Genomic DNA, 16,166 nt, shown 5'->3' with positions numbered 1-16,166 from the left:
TGATGTACCCTCAATGTTTGTTTATGTACCTTGTTCCCGAAGGTATTGTCTTAGTCATCGTGGTGTAATTCCCCTTCTTAATTCACACAGGGACTACATTTGAAAGTTTTGTCAAAATGTATTTATTGGAATGTGAGGCAAACATTTTCGTAGCCATCACTAGATTTTGCAGATAACACAAGAAAAACAAATTCAGAGTTATCTCCCTTCCATCAATCTGCAATTGCAAAACATCAGTAATTTCTGTGCATCAAGTGTGATTCAATGTAATTCAAGATAAAAAGAAGTACCAAATGAGCTGCTGTTGGCAGCGGGTACATTGCAGCGTACCTCAACTGCAAGTGGGGCACATTGAAAATAATAGGAGAGAGCTTAGCCAATAAGAAAATGACATTTATGAGTAGGTAAGATAAGAGTACATTGTACACCCAGCTAAACCTCCTCCTACTGGAGCTGTCTGCCCGGTAGTTTACACACAACATGGCCTTCATGGCTTACACCTGTCTAAATTACACACCCACCTCACCCTCTTTCTGCTGGAGCTGTCTGTCTCTCCCTGGTAGTCTACACACAACATGGACTCCATGGCTTATACCTGTCTAAATTATACACCCACCTCACCCTCTTTCTGCTGGAACTGTCTGCCTCTCCCTGGTAGTCCACACATAACATGGATTCCATGGCTTATACCTGTCTACATAATACACCCAACTCACCCTCTTTCTGTTGGAGCCGTCTGCCTCTCCCTGGTAGTCTCTACACAACATAGATTCACCAGCCAGTTCACCAGGCTGAGGTCTGATCATCTCGTCCTTGTCCAAATCTGCCTCCAAAGCATCTTGGTCCTCCTGGAAAAGTACAATCAATAACGTCAGTTAAATTTGAGCCATTCACTTCATGAATCTTCTGAGAACATTTGAGCAGTCTTCCAGGATTAATATTACTGCCTACCTCATCATCATCTTCTTCTTCCTCATCATCAGACTCGTACTCATCACCAGCTTCATCTGAAGCAAGAAACATCAAGAGAACCTGAATCTTTTGCTGGTCTGTGTATACACAACAGTCCACAGATAAATGATGGTTGTCTGTAAACAACTGGACCACATAAAACAGTGACTGATCTTAAGAGCAAAGACAACAAAGCTGGGGCAAGACGACTCTCAATCAATCAAGTTATTGAGCACTCATATATTGAGTCTTCGTTTATGAGCAGCATAGGTTACCAGGGACCTTCTATAACTCAGAATACTGACATGAGACCAGAGTCAAGTACAATACTACACTGCATCCTAAATATGATGAAAACTCTTTGTCTTGGAACCCTGCCTGCCAGGTCATTGGTTTTATTTGCACTGAATCAACTTCTTGAGGAGAAGGGACTATAGAATATATATTGTATTCTAAGATATATGTCTGCAAGATAAAGACTCTACTAGGACTTACTTGAATTTAATTGTTTAATGATGAACTCTATCTGTCTGTTCATATCCTGCTGGCCATCTTTGATAAAACATCTAAGAATTTCTTCCATATCCTGAAAAAGCAGCATTTAACATGAAGGAAGAGAAACTATACGAGCTTATATACCCAGAGTCAGATTGTTTGTTGGTTTGTTGTTTGATGAACTATTCTAGAAGAATGATATCTGGCTCTAAATCATTCCATCTTGAGCAACTCTCTCCTGACTGATATCGTCATCAACCTACTCAGAATGGTTGAGACAATATGTGTCAAGAAAGCTTGAAAACCTTATCCCATTAGTTGCCTCTTACACAAGCATGTGTGGCTAATAACCAACTGTAATTCAAGTACTCAAGTATTATTGTTGAAATCAATGAGCTTCAAGCCACTAATTTTTAGATAAGTTCTCGCCAAGATCAACTCATGCTCTTTTCCAGGTTTCTGTGAACCATGTAAGTAACGTGTGAGTAAAGTGGGGTCTGTTCTGCTACAGTTTTCATTGTAAAAACTTTATGTGAAAACATTGTAAATACATAGGTTATCTCCAGATTGTGATCAAGTTCCTGGCATAAACATACCATAGCTTTAGCAGCTTCCCTGATGGAAGGAATAGCCAAGATGCTGTACAAGGCACCATTCACATAGGGCAGGATCTGTAAGGAAACAAAGAGGTTAACATTTCCACAGCTTAGATTTATGGTCACCTAGGGTACTCAGTAAAATGGATTCACATTTGCACAGAATTCAGTGTTATTACATGGCTTCCAAGCATGGTATGAGGGCAAAGTGAAAGTGAGGTTGGTTAAACGTTTAACAGTTGTCCAGTTTTAACCTTGGATGTCGGCAAAATGTGGGAGCAAAGCTCATAGAAATGATGGTCCATGATTTAACCATAACCCAATGCATGGGGAAAGTGCTGACAGATCTAGAGTCAGTCATAAATTTGAATCCATGATTATAGGTTTCCTTAAGCAAGCTGTGTTGACGGCAAGCAACCCGTCACTATAAATTGTAGACAACTAGGACCCCCTTAACTTTTGTCTAATTCACGATCAAAATAAGTCAGGTTGCCTCAAACATGGAGAACAGTTATTGCAAACAAAGTGCATCTGAATGTGTTGACAGGAAAGCCAAAAATATCTGGCTCTGTTTCTTTACTTCTGCTCTGCCAAGGCAGATGGCCTAGAGACTGATATTGTAAACAACTACCAACGCCATCAGCGCTAACAAGCATGATACACTGAACCTATAAAAACAGTTACCAAGACTGGCACGGATTCTCAAAAGTCAACTCTAACCCAGAATCACTAATCTAGACACTCGTTATTACATTTACTTTACAGTTCCACTAAAAGACCTGAAAATAAATCCATTGGTGGTTGCAGTAGAAATGTTACCTCAGTATTGTCATGGCCCAGGAGATCACTGAGGACTTTCAGAGTCTGGCGAGCATTCTTGGCACATCGCTTCTTTCCTACAAATATAAAAAGACCCCAACATTTCATGGTCTGACTTCTTTAATTTGTTGTCTGATGCTGAATTCAGTTAGTATTCTAGCCATATGGTGGCTTCATGAATATATCTGTGAGAGACAATTCTGTAACTATGAACACTATCAGAGTCTGAGCACCTGATCCTCACAGTCACCTATTACAATCAGCACAGATTGCTGGAGATGTATTTCTAGTTGGAACTTCCACAGAACCAATCACTACTGAATCTGGAGCCTGGAACTACAAATCTACCAAAGGAAATTGGGGAATATTTCTGGCATGAAATGCTAAGAGGGTTAATCGACTCCCAAATTGGAGACAATTTATTCTACAACAGTCCCAATATCGCTAATTGACATAGGAAACTTCTAGCATTTCTAGCATAAATGCCAGCAGGGCAAACCATCAAAAGAAACAGGTGATCAGTTCCATGGAATCACAAGGGGCATGGAACTATTGTTTGATGTTAGTCAAGATGATAGATTCTCAAAACTTGATGAAACATACCAGAAGTGCGGAGACATAGGTTCATGAGTAATGCCACAGAATACTCTAGGGTGTAGTCTGACAGGGAGTCATTGTCTTCCAGCACTCCCACCAGCCACTCAATCACTCCCTTGTCAATCATGGCTGACTGCAGGGCACGTCTGCATAAAGTAGAGTGGTAGAATTTCGTAGTTCTCTAAATCTCAAAAGAGGAGTAACAGCATCTCATGTTCAATTTCATCAGATAAATACATTTATGTTACCAATGACATCAAATGAAGGTGGATTCTGGGGATGAAGAATGCTGTTACCATGGTTACCTGAGACTGAGTTTCTGCAAGGCTCCAAGAATCATTTCTCTGGTGAGGGAATCCTTGTCCTCACTACGCAGGTTGTCCATCAAGGACGGCATCAGCTCACTGTTCAATGCCAGGTATGAGCGACCTTAATTTAAAACCATATTACGTTACAAACTTTTACTTTTCATTCAATTTACATAACACATGTGAGATTTGATAGGGTACAAAACTCGAACAAACCCACCTACATTACTTCCCCAGGTTACTTCAGATCTGTATTTTCACATTAAAACACAATCGTCAACAGGGAGGTTACATTCATCACTTCATTAGGAGGCTTCGAACTGAAAGTCTTTTGACAGTTACTTGTAGAATTCAGTTGTATTGGTTAAGAAGTCACAAATACAATCACATCAATGTTCAAGCCATATATATCACAATCAATTTTGGACACTGAGATAACTCTACATTATGATTGGAAGATTCCTGGACACTTATGTAATTCTGTTATAAAAGGGGCTTTCCTACGACAATAGAATTACTTCAACTCACCAACTGACAGAGAGGCAAAGGCATTGAAGAGTCGTGCTGTGTACTGCTTCACACTTTCATTATCTGATGTCAGCATGTCCTCAACAGCTTGCTGGAACAAACATGATGATATCACCTGAGCTATTCTACACCTGTCTGTAGGAGGAAGACATTAAAACATCATACTAATATCATTCTGGTTATCTATAACAAACACTCACCAAAAACCTTAACTCAATCACAGGAGACACAGCTGTTTTCAGGTTTTATTTCAGAATTCTCCATTCTGATTCTGGATATCACACCAATATCTGCAAGACTGAGGGTAAAAACCATGGCCATAACTGGAAATCTGCTGACTTTCTCTACACAGAAGATAACAGTTTATTTATGGAGTCCCTTGCTGTGACATTGCTGAAATGCTGCTAAAAAGCAGTGTAAAAGTAAACCCATTCACAAATTAAATAAAAAAAATTTTGAACAATGTTGAATATATAGAGCCATTTTCACCTGTAGCATGTCAATTCTTCTTTCAGTGGTTTATAACTCCACGCTTTTTGTGTTCACCACTTTGATATTGCAGGGGGACTTCTTACCACTTCACTTAATCATCATAACCAATTTTCATACCAACCATTATTTTAGATTATATCGATTTGTTGACACTTTATTTCTGAAGACTTATCATGATGAGAAGATGTACAAAGGTTGGTGGTTTCACTTATGTACTGAATATACCATTTTGATACTGATTCTAAGAGTTAACTTAAGACCTTAGCTACCTTGGCTTATCTATGAGATCAGCTTATCTACAGCCATGTACGGCAACATGCACTCTGAATCACCCAGTTTCAATACAGTGGGAGCCCGTAAAACTGGCATTCTTTGGGACCTGCAAATAATGTCTGTATAAGGGCGTACTGATTTAGACAACTTTTCCTTTTTCAACCCGAGAATGATCTTCAATGTACTGTAAAAAATGAATGAACAATGTGTTGACAATATATTAATTTTGTCAAATTTACTGTGTTCTTAATACACGTGCAGCGAATCGACAGAATATCTGACATACTAGATGCTGATTTACAGAGCGTTAATTACTGTACAAACGGTGGAACTTTGTTGTGCTGAAATTCGGAATAGACCAACAATGGATTATACGGCACGTAAATGATCATATGTTAACAAGCTTCTGCCAGGACCAAATTTTAGTGCCGATAATGAGAGCATGCCGAATTGGAGGGCTGCCGGTTTCTAGAGCTTCCACTGTATATCCAAACTAGTGATACTGTATGTTAACCGCTCGCCTCAGCCATGAGGCTGCGTTTGTGTGCTTGAATGAGGGTTTTGGGTTCGAATCCTGGACAGAACTCAACCCCCAGAGCTAGTTTCTGTAGTTTGCTGAGAAAAAGTATTCCCAAATATACCTTATGTTACACTCCACCACACTGTTTTAGATAAGCACCTTATACAGACCATCTTTAGCACAAGCACCCTTGTGCTGAATGCTGACTCACTTATGTCACAAACACAATATCTCATATTATATGCACCCTGTCTTCAGCACATCCTTACAAGTCATGCTGTATGCTAACTCCCTCACTCACTCATGATAATATCAATATCTTAGATTACACTCACCCTGTACGGCCCTTCTTTAGCACATCCTAACAGGTCATGTTGTATGTAGGCTGACATAATTACATCCCGCTGGTCCACACGAGAACGGGTTAACCTCTGCAAGAAGATGCAGACTATAGATAAGAACGACTCATGGAGTGGAACTGAGGGAAACGATCATTACGTTCAAATTGTCACTCCTTTTTTGTTGTATGCAAAGGCTTCTTCAATAAAAACGTCTGCGTTTTAATAATAATTGCCTGTTTCCACACATTTGTGCATGCTCTGGGCACCAACACATTATTACTCTATATTACACAAGCTTCCTTTGAGGTGCTTGAATGTCACCACTCTGGAGAACAGAGGCAATTTATTCTGCAATTCAGTACATAAGTAAGATGTCTATAAAAACGGAAATGTAAGTTGTAATTACCACTATCTTGTTTCATTTGTAATGAGTTTCAGATCTTGATTACCATGTGAAAAATTGTAAAATGGGCCACAACTACATTACAGACAAGTTTATCTTTAACACAATCAACCATCATCTGAGTATTTACACCTACTTGCTACATGATTTGCCTTGTCACAGAAAGAGTAAACACCGATGCCTAAATATGTGGTGTCTAAAAAAGTCCCAATTCAAATAAAGATTCCTTTCTAAGTTTGCACAAAACACTTTGTCTGCAATCAAGGTTATGTCCCTTGTCTGACTGACCCATCGGAGAGCCTGCAGGAGGAGGGCCTTCTTCCTGTCGGAGCCCTCCACCAGGTCCTTCTTGAGTCGCTGATAGTCCAGACTGGCGTATGTCTCAGCATCTCTCACTGTTTGTCTGGAATCAAGAAAACAGAAACCAACATCAGCTGTTAAACCAAAGAAAAATCCTAACCCTGTGATTGCTTGAGTGAGTGAGTGAATGAGTTTAGTTTTACGCCGCACTCCAGCTATATGGCGGCGGTCTGTAAATAATCGAGTCTGGACCAGACAATCCAGTGATCAGCAACATGAGCATTGATCTACGCAATTGGGAACCGATGACATGTGTCAACCAAGTCAGCGAGCCTGACCACCCGATCCCGTTAGTCGCCTCTTACGGTGATTGCTTGAAATGTGTGAATACTTAATTGTGCTGAGGACAAATACATCCCTGTGATTACAGTCTTCACTCACTAGTAGCTTTGGAGGGCGATGATTCTGAACCAGTTCTAAAGGCCTCATATTGCAATAAACATTTTTGTCTTACTGAAGGTGGTCTAGCTACTGGCAAACAAGGATAAGTTGGACCTGTGCCGAGAATGTGTTTACAAGAAGGCATGGCAACGAGCGAATCCAGTTAGTTTGTGCAACGTGAAGTTTGCAGCTGCATGTCCCATGGATTTGTGTTAAAAAGAACCCTCGCCAGTTTCCACTGACTAGTGCATTTTGAACAGGGAGATCTCCCCTCATCCACTGCGTATAAGAAGTCACAAACCATTCCTATTGCTTACTTTGCTGGAATAACAGATGCTCTCAGCGCCTCGCCTGCAGTTCCTGGCCTGACGAGGTCTACTGAGGTCCTCATGTGTGCACTGAACAGCCGGGTACACAGCTGTTGGAGGTACTCAGGGGTGATCTGAAACATACACCACCATGACAGGGGACACCAATCTGCATATAAGGACATGATTGTATAGCAGGGGAGGAAAAAGTTGTCAGGGACATAAGTAGAAGTCAGGGACACAATGCTACATGTAGTGTGACACATTGCTATGGTCAATGTTTGAGAAACCTCCCTACCTGTCTGACAGTGATGGGTTATTTTAAACATGGACTGCCAGATCCTCAAATTTCCATGCTAAATGGTTGGGTCAAAATTAAGATGTCCCTGATGTCTGGCTGACATTTTTCAGAGTTTCATATCCTGTTATAGCAAAGGACACAGTGTGACAAGGGACATCATTCTGTAGTAGGAGAGGGGTACACCAGTGGAGTAAGTATGTAATAATTCATCAAGGGGAAGTCATCACTTGTTTGTAACATGGACACCAGTTGGTGACACGTTTAACAGGGGTAAGAGTAGAGACAGCGACAGTAAAGAGAGCCTGGCAGATGACAGTCACTGTGAGGATGTAAAGGGCAAGGTCAATTGAAGTCATGTGGCTAATCTTTTGACTTTATTGGCCACACATTTTGCAATCAAAATAATTAAACAAAATAGTACCTGAATCCCCCATCTTCTACCATGAGTCAGATCACATTAGTAATCACATCAACACTTTGCAGAGACGTATCTTCCAGCGCTAGGTTAGTACTGTTTAGTAATTAAGTTACATGAGTACCTGAAAATAGTGTCATAGCGTGCCATATCCATGACAACAAGACCTAGTCTAACTGCAACTTTGGAACTAGCTAATATCTGATTATTCATTTTCATGATCAGAAAATTCTTAATCTTTCAAGTGTATCCATCATGAAAGACACACTATACTTTGTGACGTAAAGATTGCAAGTGACTTGAAGTTTTGATTATAGGTTTATTTAATGTTACTATTCCAAAACTATTCCAGTAAATGAAACTGAATAATGCATTTTTACTAAATTCTCTCCCCTTCCCTTACAAACAACCCTCTCCACTAACCCCCAACTCTCCTCTTCCCCAAAACATAAACCTTAGTATCATTTTTTGTTGATTTTGGTGACAACACATGAACTGAGTTGACATGACTTATGGTGGTAAGTAGGGGTGGGTGATAATACCGGTTAACTGGCACATTGTAATTCAAACTTCACAATACAATATACTGCAGTATACTTTCTGTAAAGCGGTTCACCTGATACGATTGGCAATTTCCGTGACTATGAGTGGTAATTTTTGTGGTGTATTTCCTTTATGTTATTATACATAACATGAGAATGTTAATTGGTCATATAATTGCATTTGTGTGACTTTCAAACCATATAAATTAAAAGTTTAAATTTGTACTGGCACTTGTTGTTAAACAAACCAAAATGGCACAAGCCACTGCATACACTTTTTATTGGGTTGTAAACTTAAGAGTGTAGTCTTCAGTTTGGAAACATTTTCAACTGATATCTTGTGCAATCACATCTAAGTCCTGGCAGTGGCCAATAGCTTTGTTTAGAAAACTGGAAGCAATAATGTCATTACCTTAACCATGTTTTACACTTATTGCACTTTCACAATATATTGCAATACACACTGTAATACACCAACACATATACATATCGTAATACGAAAACTTTGGCAATATCCAAATCTAGTGGTAAGATTTCCAACCAGTTTATAGCTTACACCACACTTGAAACATATGCAAAACATTTAATAATTCATAAAGGTCATCATGAGAAAGCTGATGTTTTGCAGGTTCACTCCAAAAAAAAAAAAAAAGAAGAAAAAAGAAGAAAAAGGAATTCAGTACTTCCTTGAGAGCGTTTGATCTGTGATCCGATGTCCTATGGATATCAAAATATCAATTATGTCATAATGTGATATACACCAGACTCATGCATAAAATATGTATAATATATTTGAACAGGGGAGGAGATATGCTGTAAAAAAGTAATTTCAACACGTACTGAAGACATAACTAACAAAGAGGTGCCTGTAAAGTGAAACTAAACTAGATATATTGACATACAGAAGCACTGAAAGATCTCATCAGATGTAAGATTTTAACCCAGATGTGAAATGAAACAGTGAGCAGAAAATATGTAATACCCCAGGGACAAGTATGGTACCACTATTTCATTGTCCAAAATGAAAACTGACTTGTCCCAAGCATCGGGTGATGTGATTTTGAACCCCTGAACTCCTGTGGTGAATTCACCACTGCTTTCAATATTTATAGCAGTTATATCACATGTCAGACATTTATAACTTTGGTGAAAGCCTTGAGTATGGGGGAAACAAAGACATACAGCAAGGATGGATCGGGGATTTGGGTTCAGTCATGTTGGTGTGGTGTGGCATGGCGTGGTGTGCTGAGAACTGGTGTGATGTGGCGTGGCATAGGATGTTGTGGTGTGGCGTGGCGTGTTTGCGCTGAGGTGTCGTGTGGAGTGGTGTTGTGTGGTCATTTAGAGCGTGGTGTGGAGTGGCATGGTGCTGCGCAGTTCGATGTGAAGATGAGTAGTGAAGTAATGCAATGGTGCTGATGTGGCAGTGCTGACAGCATGTGATGCAATGGTGACTATACTGACATAAGGCAGACAGCTTTAATACACTGTGACAGAGCATTACAAGATTTGGTGAGATTCTTCTATCTTCAAATGTATATGCAAAATACAAAGACACCTTGTTAACTCGAACATCATTATTTCACTGTAACATTTAGATTTAACACATCCAAAAATAATTTTCATCAACATTTGTTAATATTAACACAGCTATCTTGAGACTACAAATTACTGAACTAAAGCCCATGGCCACAAGAACATCGGGTTAACAAGGTTTGACTTTAGTGAAGAAATGGCGCTTCAATGTCAAACAACTGAATGTAGCAATAATAACATGCAGCACAATGAATGAATGTCTTGAAGAAGCCAGAACATAGCATGTTTATTATTCAGTCTGAGAAAGGAGATAAATCCTCCCACATGCTTAATACATATTAAAATCCGTCTAATGAATTTAAGTTTTGAATACAGTCTTGATGAAACTGCCAGAACTCTATCAACCAGTTTAACAATGAATTTTACATAATAAGTGACAGTCATGTTGAAAACATCTTGTATACAGATAGATCTCTCGGTTAATCTAGGAGAGACATTACGTTCAGTTGTTCAAGGACATTGTGAGAGTGAACAAGGTCATCAGGCCTTGTTGTAGGTCAACTCATCTATACAATGATATAAATATATATGCTAGTTACGTCTTGCTGATTTCCAAACTGAAAAGCAATAGTTTTATTGGCATCAAAGAAACTTAGCTCCTGAGATGTGATACTAGATAATACCATACAAATTTTCAGCAAAACAAACAGACTGTCCTCACTGCCAATCTCATTAAAATATGTCTAAGTGTTTGCCTTGACTACACCAAAAATCTGACATCATCCCAGTTCAGGTCACATCAGAACGACTTTTTACAACCAGTGAAATTACTTATATAATCAAGGTTTACCCTGATACAGAAAACCGGAGTATTTGATGAACAAATGATCTCAAATACACAGTGAATTTAGAAGCTTGCATCATTGTTGATGCAATGCTAGTGGCCAATTGTTCAGATGATCTAAACTTGTAATTGTTTTTGTTGTTGTTCCAAACTGCTTAGTGTAATCTTTGCCAGTTAACTGCTCAGTGATGATCAAATACCTGCCCTGCCCCACCTTGTTTTTTTGTTATTATTTAGACAATCACAGTTGATGTCTTGATGAAAGTTCCAAACTGATGTTGACTCCTAAACTGATGTTGACTGCAAGGGATTGATAATGTCTCCTAAATTTTTATGCCTCAGGCAAGCACATTATAATGTAAGAAAGGTTCACAAAAGAAGGGTTTCTAACTTCCATTTCAATGTGTGTCAATTCTTCCCAAGGCCTTAGGAAAGTTGATGTCTTTCTGTGTCAAAGCCTTTAACTCACTTGGAAACCAACATGCTGTCTCCATGAGGTTGGATGACCACACACAGACTTTCTTTACACAGCTACGTCTGAGTAAAGGACGATGCTAAGATTGGTCAAGGTTCATTCTGACATATCCTGTAATGGGATGTCCTAACATCTATGTGTAGCAGATGCATACAGAATCATTTCATTTTTCAAGAAGATTGTCACTTTGTATAGTACCAACTTAACAAAATCCAATCATTTCTACTTAAATCCGATTTCTACAACATCAAGAATGTGTACAGACAATTAAATATCTTAGTGGGCACTTATGACATACAAAATACTTTCAGGTATTCAGAGCTCCAGAAAAGTTTTCAAGCAACTTGGTATTTTCTCCCATGTCTGTTTGTGTATGAGCAATTGCATTTTTATGAGGAGTAACTTGCATTTTGTATTCTCCCACTAGTAAAAAGAATTGAGTACTTTTACACAACGTTTCTTATCCTTATTGGGTACTTAACTCTTCTAAATATGTAAATATAAATACATCTCAATAGACTAAAAGGTTTTAGTAATTGCCATGTTGCCAAACCATTTCGCAGCCATTTCTAAAAACTCAACATGGAAGTCATGTGACTATTAGAGTAGCCCCGGGCAGTGGTTTCGATTATAATAGTATATGTATATATAGGCATCTCCTACCAGTAGCTAATGCTGTTGTAGAGTGTGGACGCCACGACGAACCATATGCAAGCCAATTTAGTTACTTGAGTAAAGTATGCAAAGTATTATAGACCTATAGGGTTTTAAGTGAACCTTACATGTTTTTCATACTCCCAGATTTGTAATTAATTGAGTAAATGTGATTATTATTGAGTAAAATATGCAAATACATGCGCTATCTGGTGCTCTGGGTATTGGTAATTATTTCACAGATCTGAGATAAAACAAAAACCTGCAACATGAACATCATCAAAATGTGAAGATTGGTTCCTCCAACTGTGACATTCTACAGAAAAATCCTCAAAAGATCAATGACACCACCTGGGAGGTGTGAGTGAGTGAGTTGGGTTTCCCACCAACACTATGCGGCAATATTATGGCAATATCACAGTGAGGACATCAGACATGGGCTTCACGCATTGTATTCACTGCATTCGAGCTATGCCTTTGGTGTGATGAGTGAATGCTTTCAGCACTAGGCTGCCTCATTGCCTCATTGCCTCTAAGCATGAGTGAGAGCTAAACTGTAGGCACATCAGTGTTATGTCAGCCATGTTTTCCACATGTATGTAAGTGACCTTAGAAGACAATCTCCAAGAGGGAATTCATATTTTATTTCCTTTTTCATTTCAGTTTTTAAGCTTCAAGAATACTTTAGGGACCTTTCAATAATGTATTTGATTACTGTTTTTGTGCCTGATGCATTAGAAGTCTTTCTTCGAAATCTGGAGACAAGTTAAAACAGGCCCAATGATGAAACAACTCAAATCTAACTGCAAATGAAAACATGCTTATATCTAATGGCTAGATAACACACAAATATTAGTTCATGCAAACCAATTAATTGAATGTCGCAGAGAACATGTAGTCAGAAAGATTTGAAATTGATGGACATATAGCCTCATGCATATTCAGCTAGAAACTGAAGCCTTCCTTACACACTGAATGTATGTAGTACACAAGGACTAAAGAGAACTAAAGAGAACTAAGATGCAAGAAGACATTGAGAGATTATACTTACTGTCTTGGAACTTTCCTGAAGAGTAATATTAGTACAACAGTAGGTTCATCTTAGTCAAAAAGTATTGTGCATTGTGTGCAGTTGGCTTAAAACAGGTGTGTCTAGCAGCAGGGCGTTATAGATGTTGGATTCACATTCATCCAAAGAACTGACAATTTAATATCTCATTTTGGGGCTGTTGGGGCTGTGTGTCAAGGCGACATGCTGGAATACTGGGGCTCACATGGGGGATCAGGGAGCTCCCTGTCTCTGAGTGGGTCTGGGTGTTTAGGGGCTACGGATGGTATGTCTGAGTATCTAGGGGACAGGGATGAGCTACTGGGGTGATGCATTGGGCATAGGCTCTACTTCATGTTTTGTGGCTGGTGTGCAGGGATGTGCTGGGTTTGGGTGTTTAGGAGCTGGGGCCTGGGCTGGGTATATTGTGTCTGGGGCAGTGCTTGGTGTAGGGATCTATAAGGCTAGGGCCGGGGCTGGGTGTTTTGGGGCTGGGGTGCCTGGTTGTACTGGGTCTGAGGCAGGGCTGGGTTTGGGTGTGTAGGAGCAAGGCCCTGGGCTGGGTGTATAGTGTTTGGGACAGGGCTGGGTGTAGGTGCTTAGGGGCCGGGGCTGGGTGTTTGGGGGCCTGTGTGTCTGGATGTACTGGGTCTGAAACAGGGCTTGGCGTATTATATCTTGGGCAGGACTTGGTATGGGTGCCCATGGCCCGGGGCCGGGTGTTTGGGGGCTGATGTGTCTGGATTTACTGGGTGTGAGGCAGGGATGGGTTTAGGTGTTTAAGAGCTGGGGGTTGGGGTTGGGGTTGGGGTTGGGGTTGGGGTTGGGGTTGGGGTTGGGCTTAAACTGGGTTTATTGGGTCTGGGGCAAGACTGGTTGTGGGTGGTGATGGGCTGGTGCTGATGCTGGGGCTGGGTGTTTAGGGTGTTGATCTGGGTCTGGATGTGTTGGGACTGGATCTACGTGCTGGGGGTTTGGTGACGCAGGGTGTCCCTATGGCTGGGGCAGGGCTGCAACTTGGGGACAGGCACTTTTTGGAGATATAATTCCTACATAAACAATCCCAGGCTCATCTGAGAATATCAAATGGTCAGCTCAAAAATCATTTCCATACAAAGACAAACAATTATCAGACTATTGTGGTCATGCATCTGAAGCTCAGAACATGCAAGCTGTATTTGTCTATTGATCAGATTTACACAATAAAAATTAACATATTTTATTGGGTTTTTTTTCAAACAAAATATGAAAAGCAAATTGACTCCACTATTTTTGAGTTTTACAGAATGATAAATAATTGAGGCAAAGCATTTTGCAACATCTACAAATAAATCCACAACCGAATCCAATATGAACATTACATTTTGTACTTAAAAATGTTAATTGGAATTAACAATATTATCCAGTGCCAAATGTAAGTTATAAAGTCAACGGTTAAAATAATGCATGAAACATGTAAACCAACCAGTGTGTAACTGATTAAAAATACATGCACATCTATGAGACAATTCAAAGCATGCACTATTTGCACTTACATGCTTAAGGATATATTATTGTATTTTAATATTTCTTTAGCCGTATATGCACCAAATACTCACTGGCTTCCCCTGAACAGTTGACTCAAGGGCATCTACAAGATCTGCAGTTATTCCTATCAGGTTGTGGTAGTCGGCCTGGAACAGAGCATCGGAAGCTGATGTAAATGTTCATATCGGCTTGCTTCATTATCAAGACAATTGCAAAGAATTTGTAATCACTAATAAATTGATTCCTGATGCCTATAACTGGTGGTGAGTGGTCCTGTGTGTAGTGCTCAGGTCACAAATCAGTTGCAGTTAGGCCCCATTGAGAATGGATAGTCCTTGGATGGGTGGCTGTGTTTGGCAGTTTGACACCTGAGAGTTTCTAGGATGTCGGTCCTGTCCCGCAACGAAGCACATGTGAAACATGTGGTCTCACCTTAGGCAAGTGAGTTTGTTCAAAATTGCCTCTGTTCACCCAGCAGAAAATGGGCCCCAGTGAGATAAAGCCTTGTGACTATAACCTTCTAGTGCCTAACAGGCAGCTTGGGTTGTCCGGGATGATGATCAGTGTGTTAACGCTTTGAGCATGCTTGCATGGAGATTAGCACATTATAAGACTTCACATTTTTATTATCATTTTCTGTTCCAAAGGTGATCATTGAAAATGAAATCTCCATCTGCAATAGGCTCAGGTTTCTCAGGCAAGAGATGTGACATCAGTAAAATTCCTTGAATAAGCTGACAGTGACATAGTTAAGCAGTTTGTGAGCCTTGTGTTTAGGCCATGGACTCCCAGTGATTATCTTGAGTCCCTTGGACCCATCAACAAATCCAGGAAACACAACCTTAGATATAAATCTATGCATCACTAAACACTCAGTATTTTAGCCCACAAAGTTATCTTTCAATGATTTACAAATTTTCATTTAGTAAGATAGTCAAGACAATAACCAGGACCTAGACTTTCCAGGCTCTCTTAGAGCTAAGATAGTCGTAAATCAATGTAAATGTATGGCACTTACGACTATATTTGCTCTAAGAGAGCTTAGAAAGTCTAGGCCTAGAGAGATTATGGTAAAGAATGTGTATGCTTTCACTGAAGCAAGAAATGGCTGCCTGTGTTTGACTGAATCTGCACCAGCTTCACCATTGGTTGTCAGCATCTGTAAGCAGTCATGCCTTCAGCAACTGATGCAGATAAAAACAAATGTCAACAACCTGAGTGTGTCAAATGGAACACTGTAAATTCTCCATATTTATGAATGTGTTTCTACGTCGTGAGGGACGTAGAATTACGACAAACAATTTTACCTGAACCCTGCTGTGACGTCTCATGTATGTGGCTGTCTTCTTTTCTGCATCCATCAGCTTCTGTTCAAGCATTGACGTCTGCTGTGTACCTGCAGCCCAGGAACCAAAGTTGTATAATCACCTGTGTGCCTAGAATTTGGGGTCT

General features: G+C 39.9%; 1 protein-coding gene across 1 annotated transcript in view; it reads right to left on the bottom strand.

The window, feature by feature from the left end:
• Positions 1-16,166, bottom strand: part of LOC137268576 (lisH domain-containing protein ARMC9-like) — a 29,886-nt gene that overhangs the window by 8,935 nt on the left and 4,785 nt on the right. The window contains exons 8-20 of the mRNA XM_067803152.1: positions 16,022-16,110; positions 14,786-14,860; positions 7,382-7,506; positions 6,612-6,726; positions 5,915-6,010; positions 4,295-4,385; positions 3,764-3,887; positions 3,465-3,604; positions 2,862-2,938; positions 2,043-2,117; positions 1,447-1,537; positions 952-1,007; positions 717-848 (exon numbers count right to left, since the gene is read on the bottom strand). Coding sequence (XP_067659253.1) covers positions 717-848; positions 952-1,007; positions 1,447-1,537; positions 2,043-2,117; positions 2,862-2,938; positions 3,465-3,604; positions 3,764-3,887; positions 4,295-4,385; positions 5,915-6,010; positions 6,612-6,726; positions 7,382-7,506; positions 14,786-14,860; positions 16,022-16,110 — 1,286 coding nt within the window. The remainder of the gene's footprint in view (positions 1-716; positions 849-951; positions 1,008-1,446; positions 1,538-2,042; positions 2,118-2,861; positions 2,939-3,464; positions 3,605-3,763; positions 3,888-4,294; positions 4,386-5,914; positions 6,011-6,611; positions 6,727-7,381; positions 7,507-14,785; positions 14,861-16,021; positions 16,111-16,166) is intronic.

This window comes from Haliotis asinina, chromosome 16 (assembly GCF_037392515.1).
Source record: "Haliotis asinina isolate JCU_RB_2024 chromosome 16, JCU_Hal_asi_v2, whole genome shotgun sequence".
Lineage (NCBI taxonomy): Eukaryota > Metazoa > Mollusca > Gastropoda > Lepetellida > Haliotidae > Haliotis > Haliotis asinina.
This window is presented reverse-complemented; position numbering and strand designations above follow the sequence as displayed.